General features: G+C 40.0%; 1 protein-coding gene across 3 annotated transcripts in view; it reads right to left on the bottom strand.

Annotated features, from left to right (window-relative positions):
• Nucleotides 1–16654, bottom strand: part of suco (SUN domain containing ossification factor) — a 128071-nt gene that overhangs the window by 52189 nt on the left and 59228 nt on the right. For 2 of the 3 annotated variants that reach the window (XM_061888602.1, XM_061888603.1), the window contains exons 4-7: nt 5254–5337; nt 4866–5188; nt 1594–1734; nt 1187–1355 (exon numbers count right to left, since the gene is read on the bottom strand). In XM_061888602.1, the coding sequence (XP_061744586.1) occupies nt 1187–1355; nt 1594–1734; nt 4866–5188; nt 5254–5337 (717 nt within the window). The remainder of the gene's footprint in view (nt 1–1186; nt 1356–1593; nt 1735–4865; nt 5189–5253; nt 5338–16654) is intronic. The other variant, XM_061888604.1, reaches the window with a different exon arrangement.

Genomic DNA, 16654 nt, shown 5'->3' with positions numbered 1-16654 from the left:
AACACTCTTAGTAATATGCGCTACGCTGTGAAGCCACACCAATTAAGAATTGAATTGAATTATATTTATATAGCGCTTTTCTCTAGTGACTCAAAGCGCTTGACATAGTGAAACCCAATATCTAAGTTACATTTAAACCAGTGTGGGGTGCACTGGGAGCAGGTGGGTAAAGTGTCTTGCCCAAGGACACAACGGCAGTGACTAGGATGGCGGAGGCGGGAATTGAACCTACAACCCTCAAGTTGCTGGTACGGTCGCTCTACCAACCGAGCTATGCCGCCCGAATGACAAACACATTTCGGGAGAACATCCTCACAGTAACACAACATAAACGCAACACAACAAATACCCATAATCCTTTGTATTCATTACACTTCCTGACTATTTTATACACCCCGCTAGCAGCAAACCCCCCCCCCCGTGGGTCGGTAAGGTGGGCGGGGTTGGGGGTGCGGGGGTGTAAAATATATTCAGGAAGGATCACGGATACAAAGGGATTATGGGTATTTGTTGTGTTGCGTTTATGTTTTGTTACTGTGAGGATGTTCTCCCGAAATGTGTTTTGTCAATCTTGTTGGGTGTGACTTCACAGCGTAGCGCGTATTAGTAAGTGTTAAAGTTGTTAATATCACAACCATCAGTGTACTCTGTATCACCCAGTATGCCTTTCAATCTTGAACGTGTAACTGTGAAAGCTGTACACAACATGTTGCCGGACCAACAATCGGTTCGTACATGTTGTTGAAGGTGTTCAAGGCAATGGCTACACAGCACGCCCATTTTCTTGTAATCAGGATGAACGCTATTGAATAATCGCGGGAACGTTAGCGGCTCCAATTGTCGACATTACTCTGTGAAGCAGGTTCAAATAGCTCTTTGAATTGTAAAGGCGGACATCCTCTGATGTATTTCGGCGGGCGGTTGGCGTGCGGGTACGGTCCTGATAAAATGATGGTTCGGGTGGACGGCGAGTGGATGACGACTTTGGTTCTGCGGATGCGGATGATATAATTGCCTATCCGCGCATCTCTAATATATACACATTGACATACACATACAATGGTTGTCTTGGTGCCCTAAAATATGAGCCCTCCTTTAAGGCAACACTTGCCTTGACCTTAAAAAGTAAACATTCGAGGCCTGCTGTTGACATTTTAAGTGTTTTAATTTTTCAAACCAGACTGACCTGCTGCTCTTGGTGCTGCGAGGCTGGGAGGTTGTTCTCCGGTTCCGTGTCAGCCTGTCCCTCCTCCCGCTCTTGTTCCTCACGGCCCGCACTGGATTCAGCCACTGCTTCTGGACCCGAATCCTGGTTCTGGTCCGACTGCTGGTCCTCTGTGTCAGCCTTGTCTTCTCTACATCAGAAAGTGAGGGCAGGAGGGTGGGGGACACACGTGAGTGATGGCGCCATGACGTAGCAACAATTAGGTTAGATTCATTGCGGTGATGAGTAAGCAGATGGCGGCTGGATTAAAAGTGAAACGGGAAAGGACAAGAAGGTCAGCGGTCGATGGAGGCAAAGCGGACTTGATTACACCAGTCTCGACTTGCACTTGGATTTACGCTGACGTAAGAGGGGGCTTGCAAACTCACCTGGAGAGAGGGCTGCCGAAAGGGGAGTTTTCACAGGTTGCCAGTTTGGCGGGAATGACCCCGCATTGCGAGTCAGAGTGCTCAGCAAAGACAAAGCTGTCTGCTGGGGGCTCATCTCCTGAACTGGCAACCCGCACTGCACTACGGGGGAAAGAAAGGACATGGCGTTTACCACATCTCCTCAAGATGTCGGGGAAGAGGCAGACAAACTGATGCACACGAGGAAAGTGGAGGTGGAGATGTAATGGCCCTCCGTGAGAAAGGCAGCCGTCCTTCAAGAAGGTGGCACCCAGAAGATGCCCTTCATCATCTCTTCAGTCCACCATGTCCATTAGCAATCTCCGTTAGTGAGGGAGGAGTTTACAACACACTGTGCAACACTTTTTGGGAAAATGACTTCATATAGGAAGGACCAAGGGCCTCATGGATTAAGAGTTGCGTGGATTTCCTACTAAAAAAATGGCGTATGTTTAAATTCAAAAAACAGCATACACAAGAAAAAATTCAGATGTGTTAAACTGCAGGGGTGTAAAACTCCTTTTATCTCAGGGGCCCGATAGAGGAAAATTTGTGCACCCGAGGACCGGACTATTAAAAACATGGCATTAAAAATAAAAACAACTTCAGATTCATTCTTTGTTTTACTTTGGCCAAAAATACAACAAACACATTCTGAAAATATTACAATAAAAACATAGAAAAAAATACAAGCAGCTGTAAAGTTTAGATCCATAAAGGAGAGAAGAAAGCGAATGAATGTTTATAACTGAATATATTTACATGTGCATGTCTTTGGAAGTGGGAGGAAGCCGGAGTACCCGGAGGGAACGCGGTAGAAAATGGATGGATGGATGGATATTTACATGTGTTTTTTTTTTGTTTTTGTTTTTTTTTATTAAATAACGTCCATGACAACCTTTTTCCAAAATACAATATAGAATGTGAGTTATAACAGAATAATGCATACATTCATCGTCTGTTTTCGAAACATTACGAAAAAATGGGACCCTAAAAATTTACTGTCGGACACCATTTTTATGACTTGAATATTCCTAGCGCCTTCACTGATGTAGTATTGGTGCATGCAAAACAGCAGCAAACGGCTGTGGCCTTCGGGCCGGTTCTGATTCTAATCAAATACCATCCCTGGGGCCACAAATAATCTGGATCTGGCCCGCGGGCCTTGATTTTGACACCTAGATGTTAAAGTGTGCGCACATATTAATCCAAGCACATTTCTGTACATATCAACCTGGAATTGATCCCAGATTTCTGCATGGCCGAACCCTTATAAATACGCAAATCTTATTGAAAATAGCCATGTGCCAGAAACCTGCACAGTATGTTCAATCAGAATTAAATAAGAGTCAGAAGGAGGTGCTTCTTTCTCCTGTTTCCAGCGCACAAAAGAGGGTTGAGATTGTGAGCTTGTCAATACTGTGGAGTCAGAACCGCAAACAAGAACAAATAGGAAATAAGTGGTACGGCATAACGAAGAAGGTGAGAAAGAGTATTGATGTACATGGCCAAAACAGGCGAGTGTACCGGGGAAAAAGTAGTGCTGCATCCCGTTTAAAAAGATAGCCGCTGCATTAATACGTAAAACTTGTAGAGAGCTACAAAGGGAGGTGACTCTAATTACCTCCAAGATAAATATAATGTGTAATTTATAACGTGTTCACAGCCAGATTAGAGGTTCATGTAAAAAGTATGTAATATTTGGCTTGCTATCTATTAAATTTAAACATGCCAGCTTATCAAAACGGATACGAAAAACAGAGACTTGTTTGTAGGGCTGCGAATCTTATGGAGTCCCACGATTCGATTCAATATCGATTCTTGGGGTCGCGATTCGATTATAAATGTATTTTTTCGTTTCAAAAACGATATTTTTCCGATTCAAAACGATTCTGTATTCATTCAATACATAGGATTTCAGCAGCATCTACCCCAGTCTGCTGACATTCTAGCAGAGTAGTACATTTTTTTTTTAAAAGCTTTTATAATTGTAAAGGAGAATGTTTCATCAACTGATTGCAATAATGTAAATTTGTTTTAACTATTAAACGAACCAAAAATATGACTTATTTTATCATTGTGAAAACATTGGACACAGTGTGTTGTCAAGCTTATGAGATGCGATGCAAGTGTAAGCCACTGTGACACTATTGTTCTTGTTTTTTCATTTTTATAAATGTCTAATGATAATGTCAATGAGGGATTTTTAATCACTGCTATGCTGAAATTATAACTAATAACTTGATATTGTTGTTTATCCATCCATCCATCCATCCATTTTCTACCGCTTATTCCCTTTTGGGGTCGCGGGGGGGCGCTGGCGCCTATCTCAGCTACAATCGGGCGGAAGGCAGGGTACACCCTGGACAAGTCGCCACCTCATCGCAGGGCCAACACAGATAGACAGACAACATTCACACTCACATTCACACACTAGGGCCAATTTAGTGTTGCCAATCAACCTAATTTTTATAAATGTCTAATGATCATGTAAATGAGGGATTTTTAATCACTGCTATGCTGAAATTATAACTAATAACTTGATATTGTTGTTTATAATATTCATTTTTGTTTCACTACTTTTGGTTTGTTCTGTGTCGTGTTTGTGTCTCCTCTCAATTACTCTGTTTATTGCAGTTCTGAGTGTTGCTGTGTCAGGTTTGGTTTTGGAATTGGATTGCATTGTTATGGTATTGCTGTGTAGTGGTTTGTTGGATTGATAAAAAAAAAAAAAAGAAAATAAATTCGAATCGATTTTTTTCCACACCCCTACTTGTTTGATTACTCAATTTATGATTACAACCCAGGAGAGTTACTTGCCACGTGACACAAAGTCTGCCCATTCCTCCACCCTCCCCGGTGCCAGTGTTGGCAAACATGGCCAAGCATGTTTGCTGGTGTCAAAAACACATTATGACAGCAATAGGTGGTAAAAAAAAAGATCGCCAAGATAAATAGACGTCCTTGTGAATAATTATATAAAAATGAAATGAAGCATTGTTGAAATCAAATATTGGCGAAGCCTGAACGACCACCTCTATATGTCGGCAAAATATCCGCAGCTTGTAGAAATGTGTGCACGTGAAGCATTATGTTGGCATGAGGCAGCGCACTGTTCCACGCTCAACATAGCATCTTTGCCGTGAAAAAGTGGCGTACGCCAGGATTTTGTGCACACGCAAGCTTAACACATGAGGCCTTTGGTATACTTTGACGCTTCAGTTTGTGATACAACTACCAAATGAAACTCTTACCCTGTGTGAGTCGGAGCAGCACTCTCTGAGGTAGGTGTGTTGTCGGCTTCATGCGGAATTGTAACAGGGTCCGAGTCAGCAGCAGCAGTGGCGGAGTCAGCGTCGAGGAGCTTGTCGGGTCGCGGGGCATCTTCGGATGCTGAAATTAGCTCTAATGTGGAGGAAACAGGAGCTTCCTGGTCACGGTCCTGGTATTGGACACGGGTTTTTGTCTGCGGGTCCGAATCAACGACACGGTCTGCTGAGGGTTCTGGCTCGTTGGCGACTGGTACAATATCGGACTCCGAGTTGGCTTCTTCCTCTGCTCCATGTGGATTCACAGTCTGCATAGACATAAAGAAAACAAACGTGTGACAGGTTTGCACGAGCAAATACATGATTTTTATACCTGTTGTTGATGTACGTTGTGTGCTGCTGTCTCAGCCTCTTGTCCCACAGTGTAGGAGGTGTGTGTCGTCCATTCTTCCACCTCCTATGGAGACAAATATGAATCAACCACAAAGTTAAGGTTTTAAGTAACATTTAAACCAGGGGTGTCCAAACTTTTTCCACTGAGGGCCGCACACTGAATAATCAAAGCAAGCGGGGGCCATTTATTTTAAAAACCAGTACAATATATGTGTAAAAATATACATTTATGCCTCCACTCAGGCTTGATCCCGGGGACCACAAAGGGTTTTGGTAAAAATGAAATGTTAAAAATGTGTCATTATTCAGTATTATTATTTGTATTATTATTCAAGTTTTAAATCTCTAGATCAGGGGTGCCCATTACGTCCATCGCGAGCTACCAGTCGACCGCGGGGGGTGTGTCAGTCGATCTCCAGCCAGGCTTTTAAAAAAAATAGACCTAAAAATTAGTGATGATCAATCTTCACCAAGACGTCACTTAAATGACATTCACGGTACCGGAGGGTCTTGTGAGATGACGCTGGCTGCTGCAAGATCATTATTATGAAAATATGACCGAGAGGAAGGACTGCACATTTCCTATCTTCACAATAAAAGCCCTGCTTCATGCTGCCTGCGCTAACTAAATACAGAGTCTCGGAAAACTGGCGTGCACAAGCGATCCCTCAGAAAGCTGGCGTGCACATCACTTGTGCACGCCAGCTTTCCGAGACCCTTATTTTGTTAGCGCAGGCAGCATGAAGCAGGGCTTTTATTGTGAAGATAGGAAATGTGCAGTCGGCCTTTAGAGTTTTGACGGAAGGGACGGCGCGAAAGTCTGTTGAAATAAAAAGTGTTTCTCGCCTTCCTCTCTGTCATTTTTTCATAATAATGAACTGGCAGCAGCCAGCGTCATCTCACAATACCCTCGGGTGCCGTGAATGTCAATCAAGCAAGCTACGGAATTTGCCGCCAATGTTTTTCTCGTAAAGTGTATGGAAGCTGGATGAATTAGATGCCAAAAACCAACCACTTTCATGTGGTATTGTACAGAAAGGACAACTTTTTTTCTCCTCCATTTGAAAATGTGGGCGTTATCATCATTACTGTCTGATTCCAATCAATGCAAGTCATCAGAATCAGGTAATACACCAACTTATATTCTTGTCTTTGTGAAAGAAAGACATCTATATGTGTTACACATGCTTGTATTATCATTAAACAAATTTAACTTGTTTACAAAAATGTCTCTTTCATAAATAAATAAATATAAATGATATATATAAATGAGGTAGATCCCCTCGAGTTGGTCAATTGAAAAGTAGCTCGCCTGCAGAAAAAGTGTGGGCACCCCTGCTCTAGATCAACATTAGGTCTATCTGTCAATATGACGTTTTCAAAGATTTAAGTTGTATGCTCTTTTTGTCAAAGAAAACCATGTTCTTTTTAATTGAAAAAAAAACACAAAATATGCAATATTTTCACCCAATAAAATTTTGAAGTAGAATGTTTGAGATTATATAATAATTGAAGCCGGAAAAAGGTCAACAACTCATAACACATTTGATTTTAATTCATTATTATTTGTGCAATGACACTTAAAAATAAAACACACTGATCCAAAAGGGCTGTACTCATTAAAGCAGGTTTCGGGAACCTTTTAGGCTGAGAGAGCCATGAAAGCCAAATATTTTAAAATGTATTTCTGTGAGAGCCATATAATATTCTTTAACACTGAATATAACTAAATGCGTGCATTTTTAAGTGAGACCAAACGTTTTAGAGTATAATAAGTCTCTTATTCTTTTTAATAACATTGTTATTCTGAAGCTAACCAATAATAAATAAAATACTTCTTAATGCAGAGTCTTGAACTGGTGGGGTAGAAAACTGATGGATAGATCAAAATGCATGAGAATGTTTTATATTTTCAACATTGTTTTTAACACATACCATGAATTGATTTACGTGGACCCCGACTTAAACAAGTTGAAAAACTTATTCGGGTGTTACCATTTAGTGGTCAATTGTACGGAATATGTACTGTGCTGTGCAATCTACTAATAAAAGTTTCAATCAATCAATCAAAACTGTGATTACCAACGGAATTATTCATTATTTATCGTTTTAAGCAATGTCAGCTAAGATTTATCTGAGAGTCAGATGCAGTCATCAAAAGAGCCACATCTGGCTCGAGAGCCATAGGTTCCCTACCCCTGCATTAAAGTGTTAAAAAATAAATTATAATTTTTTTTTTTTTTTTACTGTTTACTTTTAACACAATAATCTCGAGATCAACTCCAGATCTGTCCGTCAATTCTAAGTTTTGTTTTTTTTACGTTTTTTTTTTTTTGTTTGTTCGTTTTAGGCCATTCTTATAAAAAAGAAAACAGTTCAGTTTTTTATATGGCAAACACAAAATGTCCAACATTTGCCCCAAAAAATATCTTAAAGTGGAATATTTAATGTGACGTAATTGTAACCTTGAACTGGTCAATAATTCATAATTGATTTTGAGTCACTATTTTTTTTTTTTTTTAAGAAAGAAACAGCTCTGTTATTAGAGTAAACATTGCAACATGTTCTTGTTACATTTCACCTGTTTGCTCTTTTATACCACTTTTATGTTCTAACATTTTTTTTCCATAGTATTTTTTAAATGTGCCGTGGGGCCATTAAAAATGACCTGTGGGCCCCAAATGGCCCCCGGGCCGCACTTTGGACACCACTGATTTAAACCATCTTACAAAAAGTGACATAAAAAAATGCTGCTATCAACATCGATATTCAATTATCCTCCCGGTCTTCTGTAGACGCTGGGTGCTTGGTCTACCAAAGCAAATAAATCCAATTAGGTCGGGGGGCGGGGGGAACAGTTGTAGCTGTAGGCAACCCCTGAATTCTTCTTAATAACACAAGATGCTAGTGTCTGAATTTGAAGCATCACAACTATTTAGCAGCCAACAACTTTATCTAACTCTGCATAGGCTTTAAATGTTGTTTACAATCAACTTAGTGTAATAATGCTGACTGAGCAGTTTGCTACTATCCATCCATCCATTTTCTACTGCTTGTCCTTTTTGGGGTCACGGGAGCCCAGCTCAGCTGCATTTGAGCGGAAGGCGGGGTACACTCTACCTATAGATACTTCCCCAGGGTTTCAGTGAAACTAATTTAATTAAAGTTAAAAGTACCACTGATTTCCACACACACACTGGGTGTGGTGAAATTAACCTCTGCATTTGACCCATGCCCTTGAGCACCGTCTGGGAACTGAGGGGAGCAGTGAGCAGCAGCGGTGGCCGCGCTCTGGAATCATTTTGATGATTGAACTCCCAATTGCAACCTTTGACGCTGAGTGCCAAGCAGGGAGGTAATGGGTCCCATTTTTATAGTCCTTGGTGTGACTCGGCCGGGGTTTGAACTCACGACCTACCGATCTCAGGGCGGACACTCTACCACAAGGCCACTTACTCAAAACAAATTTAACGCCAAATGTCCTACCACAGTGGGATATTTCTCTATACAGAACAGTCTGTGTAGACAAAATTGCAAGCATTTGACAATGATAATCTTGAATAATTGAAAAGTTTACATTAACTTTTACTCGCTAAAAACTGTTTAATCTGTTAATTTGTTTAATTGTATTTATTTTTCTGTGGTAGTAGCAGCTGGTGCTAGTTGTGGCGTCAGCAGCAGTTGCTCTGTTGGTCACACTAAATAAAGAACTGCTGCATGCCTTTAATTGACAAATGCATGTGTGATTTTAACGCATTAAATTTTTTAATGACTCTGGACATTGAATTTAATGCCTTTTAATGCCACTTAAGGCCTTAATTTCTGCGGAATCTATTTAATGACTTCTAATTAGAGATGTCCGATAATATCGGAGTGCCGAGATAATCGGCCGATAAATGCCTTAAAATGTGATATCGGCAATTATTGGAATTGATTTCAAAAAGTAAAATGTATGTCTTTTTAAAAAGCTGCTGTGCACACGGAAGTATAGAGCGCCAATAAACCTTAAAGGCACCGCCTTTGCGTGCCGGCCCAATCACATAATATCTACGGATTTTCAGAAACATGAGATAGGCGCCAGCGCCCCCAAAAGGGAATAAGCGGTAGAAAATGGATGGATGGACAAGTGAATGCAAGGCATACTTGGTCAACAGCCATACAGGTCACACAGAGTGGCCGTATAAACAACTTTAACACGGTTACAAATATGCGCCACACTTTGAACCCACACCGAACAAGAATGATGACAAATTTCGGACACAACATAAACCCAACAGAACAAATACCCAGAAACCCTTGCAACACTAACTCTTCCAGGACGCTACAATGTACACCCCTGCCGCCCCCCTCCCCCAAACACCGCCCGCCTCAACCTTCTCATCATGCTCTCTCAGGGAGAGCATGTCCCAAATTCAAAGCTGCTATATTGAGGCATGTTAAAAAAAAATAATGCACTTTGTGACTTCAATAATAAATATGGCAGTGCCATGTTGGCATTTTTTTCCTTAACTTGAGTTGATTTATTTTGGAAAACTGTGTTACATTGTTTAATGCATCTAGCGGGGCATCACAACAAAATTAGGCATAATAAATGTGTTAATTCCATATGTATCGGTAGATATCGGAATCGGTAATTAAGAGTTGGACGATATCGGAATATCGGATATCAGCAAAAAAGCCATTATCGGACATCTCTACTTCTAATGCTTTTTAATGACTCGCATAAACCTTATTTCAATTATAATTTCCCCCCCTCTAGGTCCTTGAGTTTTGTTACTTTTTGAACCATATTGTAGATTAAAATGGAGTCTTCACTTAATTTGAACAATAATGTATTACAGTTTGAATTAAAGCTGATTCGAAAGTGTTTTAGTGAGTTAGAGGTGTGTGTGTGTGTGTGTGTGTCCTATGAGGTCTGCAAAACTGCCTTGTCAGGCCAGTCGCTTCAACACATTGATCATTTTCTGCGCACATGCGTGACAGAGTACACCAAGTTCCTAAAAATACTCTGTTTTTGACAAAACAGCCCCATTAGCTGTAAGGGAAGGAAAGGTTGGACAAACATTTCAAGTAAACTGACGTCATTTTGGTGTGTATTTTGCGGTGCGTTTAGTGGCACCGCAAACATAAGATAAATAACCCCCCATTGTTATCCAACCGCAAGGCTAAAGTTTGCTGAAGGCAAGCATGTGTGCTAAAGGCGTACTTAAAATGCCACAAAACAGGTCCTAATCTAACTAGTATAATTCCCGCCAATAGTTTGCATAGCAAATGTCACGCTGAACCCCGTAAGATCCGCCCAAAATATCTGGTCTTTCTGCTATTATCAGCTTATAGCTAGATAGACATAACTTTGATATTCCAACTATGGGAAGGAAGAGATAATGCAGCACAGTACTGACAAGCAATTCTTCAAATTTAAAAAAGAAAACAAAAATAACTGTTGTCAACTTGGTGAAAATAATAGACATGTATCCAAGAAAATATGGAAAAGCTGCTGATTGTGTGTTTGACAGAAGAACAGCTGAATGAGATACGGTACAAGTCCAAAATAACTTCATAAAACCACTGTAGTTGTTAGTGGTACATTCTATTGTACTGTTTTGAATACAATATTTCTTATTTAAATGTTTGTTCAAATGTTGCCATTTTCATTCATAGACGAGTGCAATTAAATACAACAGTCAACCCATCCAAAAAGAAATATAAATACGACAGGGTTGGACAGAATATGAGGCTGCTTAGGCCACCACGGGAGCGGTGCCACATTAAAAGGTAAGAAGGAGAGAACCAGAGGATGGAGAATGGAGATGAAAAAAGGCCAATCCCATACTGCCTTTCTGAGGAAGGTTAGTTTGGGAAGAGAAAAAAAAAACCTTAGCAAACATAACAATAAGCACATTTGAGCACATATTACAACATTAAAAAAAATGTGAGACCTACAATAGGGACTCAAAGCTGGGGGGAGGCACCAATTAAATTGATTTCAATTATTTAAATGAGCATCATTCATTCAAGATACCATTTTTTTTAGTTAATCAATCCACTTTATTTGTATAGCACATCTAAACAACAAAAATGTTTCCAAAGTGCTGCACAACAATATTAAAAACAGTATTCAAATATTATCCTTAGCTCCATTGCCTGAATAAAAACAAAAAATAAAAACATATAAAACCAATATAAAAATGAATATGATTAAAAACAATTTTAAAAGGGTAAAACCAATTAAAAAAATAAATAAAAAATCTAAATTTAAAAACACAGAGGACCACACAACTCACGTAGTGTTAAAAGCCAGACAATAAAAGTTGGTCTTAAGACGAGACTTAAAACACTGCACTATGGGAGCAGTTCGAACATGGAGGGGCAGAGTGTTCCAGAGCTTAGGGCCGACCACAGAGAAGGCCCCGTCTCCCCTGGTTTTAAAGGGGAACATTATCACCAGACCTATGCAAGCGTCAATATATACCTTGACGGTGCAGAAAAAAAGACCATATATTTTTTTAATCGATTTCCAAACTCTGAAAGGGTGAATTTTGCCGAATTAAAGGCCTTTCTGTTTATCGCTCTTTTTGCGATGACGTCAGAACATGACGTCTCCGAGGTAATACAGCCGCCATTTTCATTTTCAACACATTACAAACACCGGGTCTCAGCTCTGTTATTTTCTGTTTTTTCAACTATTTTTTGGAACTTTGGAGACATCATATCATGCCTCATTGGTGTGTTGTCGGAGGGTGTAACAACACTGACAGGGAGGGATTCAAGTTGCACCACTGGCCCGAAGATGCGAAAGTGTCTGCCGCCAGACCCCCATTGAATGTGCCAGAGTGTCTCCACATTTTACCGGCGATGACAGACATGGCACAGAGATGTATGGATAACCTGCAGATGCATTTGCAACGATAGTCAACGAAATCACAAAGGTGAGTTTTGTTGATGTCGACTTATGTGCTAATCAGACATATTTTGTTGATATTGACTGCCAGCTAATCGATGCTAACATGCTATGCTAATCGATGCTAACATGCTATTTACCGGCGGTGCTAAAGCAGACATGGAACAGAGATGTATGGATAACCTGTAGATGCATTTGCAACTATATTACGTTTCCTTCCACCGACATTTAATGCGAAACAAACACTTACCAATCGACGGATTTAAGTTGCTCCAGTGTCACGAGATGCGAAAGTCCTGATCGTTTGGTCCGCACATTTTACCGGCGATGCTAACGCAGCTATTCGGCCATGCTACGGCTATGAATAGCGTCAATAGCTATTCGCTCAATAGCTTCAGTTTCTTCTTCAATACTTTCATACTCCAACCATCCGTTTCAATACATGCAAAATCTGTTGAATCGCTTAAGCCGCTGAAATCCGAGTCTGAATCCGAGCTATTGTCGCAATATCTTGCTGTGCTATTCGCCATAGTTTGTTTACATTGGCAGCACTGTATGATGTCACAGGGAAATGGATAGTCGCATCGCAAATAGCGAAAATCAAGCACTTTAAAGCTTTTTTTAGGGATATTCGGTGACCGGTAAAATTTTGAAAAAAAATTCCAAAAATACAACAAGCCACTGGGAACTGATTTTTATTGTTTTTAACCCTTTTGAAATTGTGATAATGTTCCCCTTTAAGTATTGTCTTGGGCACCACGAGCTGGAGCTGGCTCTCGGACCTCAGAGCACGCGCAAGAGTGTAAATTTGGATGAGGTCCGAGATGTAAAGAGGTGCAAGTCCATGCAAAGCTTTCAAAGCAAACAGCAATATTTTAAAATCAATTGTAAAATTAACAGGGAGCCAGTGTAAAGTCTCAAGAATTGGGGTTATATGCTCGAGTTTCCTGGCCCCCGTTAAAAGTTGTGCTGCCGTGTTCTGGATTAACTGCAACCGGGAGATAACTTTTTGGCTAATGCCGGGAGATAACTTTTTGGCTAATGCCAGCATAAAGTGCAATGCAGTAGTCAAGGCAACTTGAAATAAAAGCATGCACGACTTGTTCAAAAAGGTTAAAAGATAGAAACGGTTTAACCTTTACCAAAAGATGAAAGTGATAAAAACACGATTTTAAAAACGCCATTGACTTGTTTGTTAAGTTTAAAATCACTGAGTATAGTGACTCCAAGGCTGGTGACTTTGGGACGCCCATAATTTTGCAATGGTCCAAAGTCAGTGAGGGGCCGGACCAAAAATAAAAATTTCCGTATTTCCCTCATTTATTATCAAAAACTTCTGGGCTAACCAAGCCTTGATGTCGCTTAGACAGTTGAGAAGGGTATCAAGGGGCTGTGGACTTTTGAGATCGGTATATAAATTCGGCAGTTGTCTGCATAAAAGTGATAAGACGCCCCTTGCCTCTTAAAGGGGAACATTATCACCAGACCGATGTAAGCGTCAATATATACCTTGATGTTGCAGAAAAAAAAAACATATGTTTTTTTAACCGATTTCCGAACTCTAAAAGGGTGAATTTGGCGATTTAAACGCCTTTCAATTCTTCGCTGTCGGAGCGATGACCTTGCATCTGTGACGTTACAATCGGAAGCAATCCTCCATTTTCTCAAACACATTAAACACAAAAGTCAAATCAGCTGTTATTTTGCATTTTTTTGACTGTTTTCCGTACCTTGGAGACATCATGCCTCGTCGGTGTGTTGTGGGAGGGTGTAACAACATGATCAGGGACGGATTCAAGTTGACTTACTTGGAGTGTGCATCGATTAGCACGACATGCTAATCGATGCTAACATGATATTTAGGCTAGTTGTATGTACATATTGCATCGTTATGCCTCATTTGTAGCTATATGTGCATCCAGCCTTTCCCTCCACCCACATTTAATGCCAAACAAACACATACCAATCGACGGATTCAAGTTGCACCGGTGTCAAAAGATGCGAACGTCCCTCGTTTGTTCTGCACATTCTACCGACGTTAGCAATACTACGACAGAGATGGGTGGATATCCTGCGACACTCAAAGCAGATGCATTTCCAACGACAAAGTCAACAAAATCAGAAAGGTGAGTTTTGTTGATGTTATTGACTTATGTGCTAATCAGACATATTTGGTCACGGCATGACTGCCAGCTAATCGATGCTAACATGCTAATTAGGCTAGCTGTATGTACATTTGTAGCTATATTTGCATCTAGCCTTTCCCTCCACCCACATTTAATGCCAAACAAACACTTACCAATCGACATATTCAAGTTGCTCCAGTGGTCAAAATATGCAAACGTTGGTTAGAAGGCGATCGCCGAATAGCTTCAATAGCTATTCGCTCAATAGCTTCAGTTCCTTCTTCAATTTCGTTTTCGCTATCTGCCTCGACACTCCAACCATCTGTTTCAATACATGCGTAATCTGTTGAATTGCTTAAACCACTGAAATCCGAGCTAATGTCGCTATATCTTGCTGTTCTATCAGCCATGTTTGTTTGTATTGGCGTCACTATGTGACGTCACAGGAAAATGGACAGGTGGATTTACGGATAGCGAAAATCAGGCACTTTAAAGCCTTTTTTCGGGATATTCCGTGATGGGTAAAATTTTGAAAAAAACTTCGAAAAATAAAATACGCCACTGGGAACTGATTTTTATTGGTTATAACCCTTCTGAAATTGTGATAATGTTCCCCTTTAAAAATCTCTCCAAGAGGGTGAAGTGAAGTGAATTATATTTATATAGCGCTTTTCTCAAGTGACTCAAAGCGCTTTACATAGTGATACCCAATATCTAAGTTACATTTAAACCAGTGTGGGTGGCACTGGGAGCAGGTGGGTAAAGTGTCTTGCCCAAGGACACAACGACAGTGACTAGGATGGCGGAAGTGGGGATCGAACCTGCAACCCTGAAGTTGCTGGCACGGCCGCTCTACCAACCGAGCTATACTGCTCGGTTGGTAGGGAGGAGATATAGAGCAAAAAGGATGGGGCCTAGAATAGATCCCTGGGGGACACCACAGTAAAGCGGAGCAGAAGAAGAGGTGGCGTCCCCCAGCCTTACAAAGAAGGACCTATCTGACAGGTAGGATCTGAACCACTGCAATGCAGTCCCCCTGACACCCACACAGTCTCTCAGACTTAAGAGCTGTGTCACAGAACCAATTAAGCTTGTAAGTTGAGTTCCTACTAATTTTTTTACTTAGTTTATCCAATTAACTATGGTCATCTAGGGCAGTGGTTCTCAAATGGGGGTAGGTGTACCCCTGGGGGTACTTAAAAGGTATGCCAAGGGGTACATGAGATTTTAAAAAGATATTCTAAAAATAGCAACAATACAAAAATCCTTTATAAATATATTCATTGAATAATACTTCAACAAAATATGAATGTAAGTTCATAAACTGTGAAAAGAAATACAACAATGCAATATTCAGTGTTGACAGCTTAATTTTTTGTGGACATGTTTCATAAATATTGATGTTGAAAATTTCTTTTTTTGTGAAGAAATGTTTAGAATTAAGTTGATGAATCCAGATGGATCTCTATTACAATCCCCGAAGAGAGCACTTTAAGTTGATGATTACTTCTATGTGTAGAAATCTTTATTTATTATTGAATCACTTGTTTATTTTTCAACAAGTTGTACATTATTTTTATATCTTTTTTTCCAAATAGTTCAAGAAAGACCACTACAAATGAGCAATATTTTGCACTGTTATACAATTTAATAAATCAGAAACTGATGACATATTGCTGTATTTTACTTCTCTATCTCTTTTTTCAACCAAAAATGCTTTGCTCTGATTAGGGGGTACTTGAATTAAAAAAATGTTCACTGGGGGTACATCACTGAAAAAAGGTTGCGATCCACTGATCTAGTGTACATACATACATACATGGTCATATAGTGTACATAAATGTTCATCTAGTGTACATACAGGTGCTGGTCATATTAGAATATCATGAAAAAGTTGATTTATTTCATTAATTCCATTTAGAAAGTCAAACTTGTAGAATGTATACATTCATTCCAAACAGACTGATACATTTGAAGTGTTTTTTGCCAAAAAGGAGATGATTATAGCTGACAACCAATGAAAACCCTAAATTCAACATCTCAGAAAATTAGAATATGGTGAAAAGGTCAGATATTGAAGACACCTGGTGCCACACTCTAATTAGCTAACTAACTCAAAACACCTGGAAAAGCCTTTAAATGGCCTTTCGTTTTGATTCTGTATGACACACAATCATGGGGAAGATTGCTGACTTGACAACTGTCAAAAAAATGACCATTGATACTTTAAAGAAGGAGGGCAAGACACAAAAGGTCATTGCCAAAGAGGTTGGATGTTCCCAGCGCTCTGTGTCCAAGCATATTAATAGAGAGGCGAAGTGAAGACAAAGATGTGGTAGAAAAAAAGTGTACAA

This window comes from Nerophis ophidion, linkage group LG26, assembly GCF_033978795.1.
Source record: "Nerophis ophidion isolate RoL-2023_Sa linkage group LG26, RoL_Noph_v1.0, whole genome shotgun sequence".
Taxonomy (NCBI): domain Eukaryota; kingdom Metazoa; phylum Chordata; class Actinopteri; order Syngnathiformes; family Syngnathidae; genus Nerophis; species Nerophis ophidion.
The sequence above is the reverse complement of the archived record's forward strand: the minus strand, read 5'-3'. Positions and strand labels throughout refer to the sequence as shown.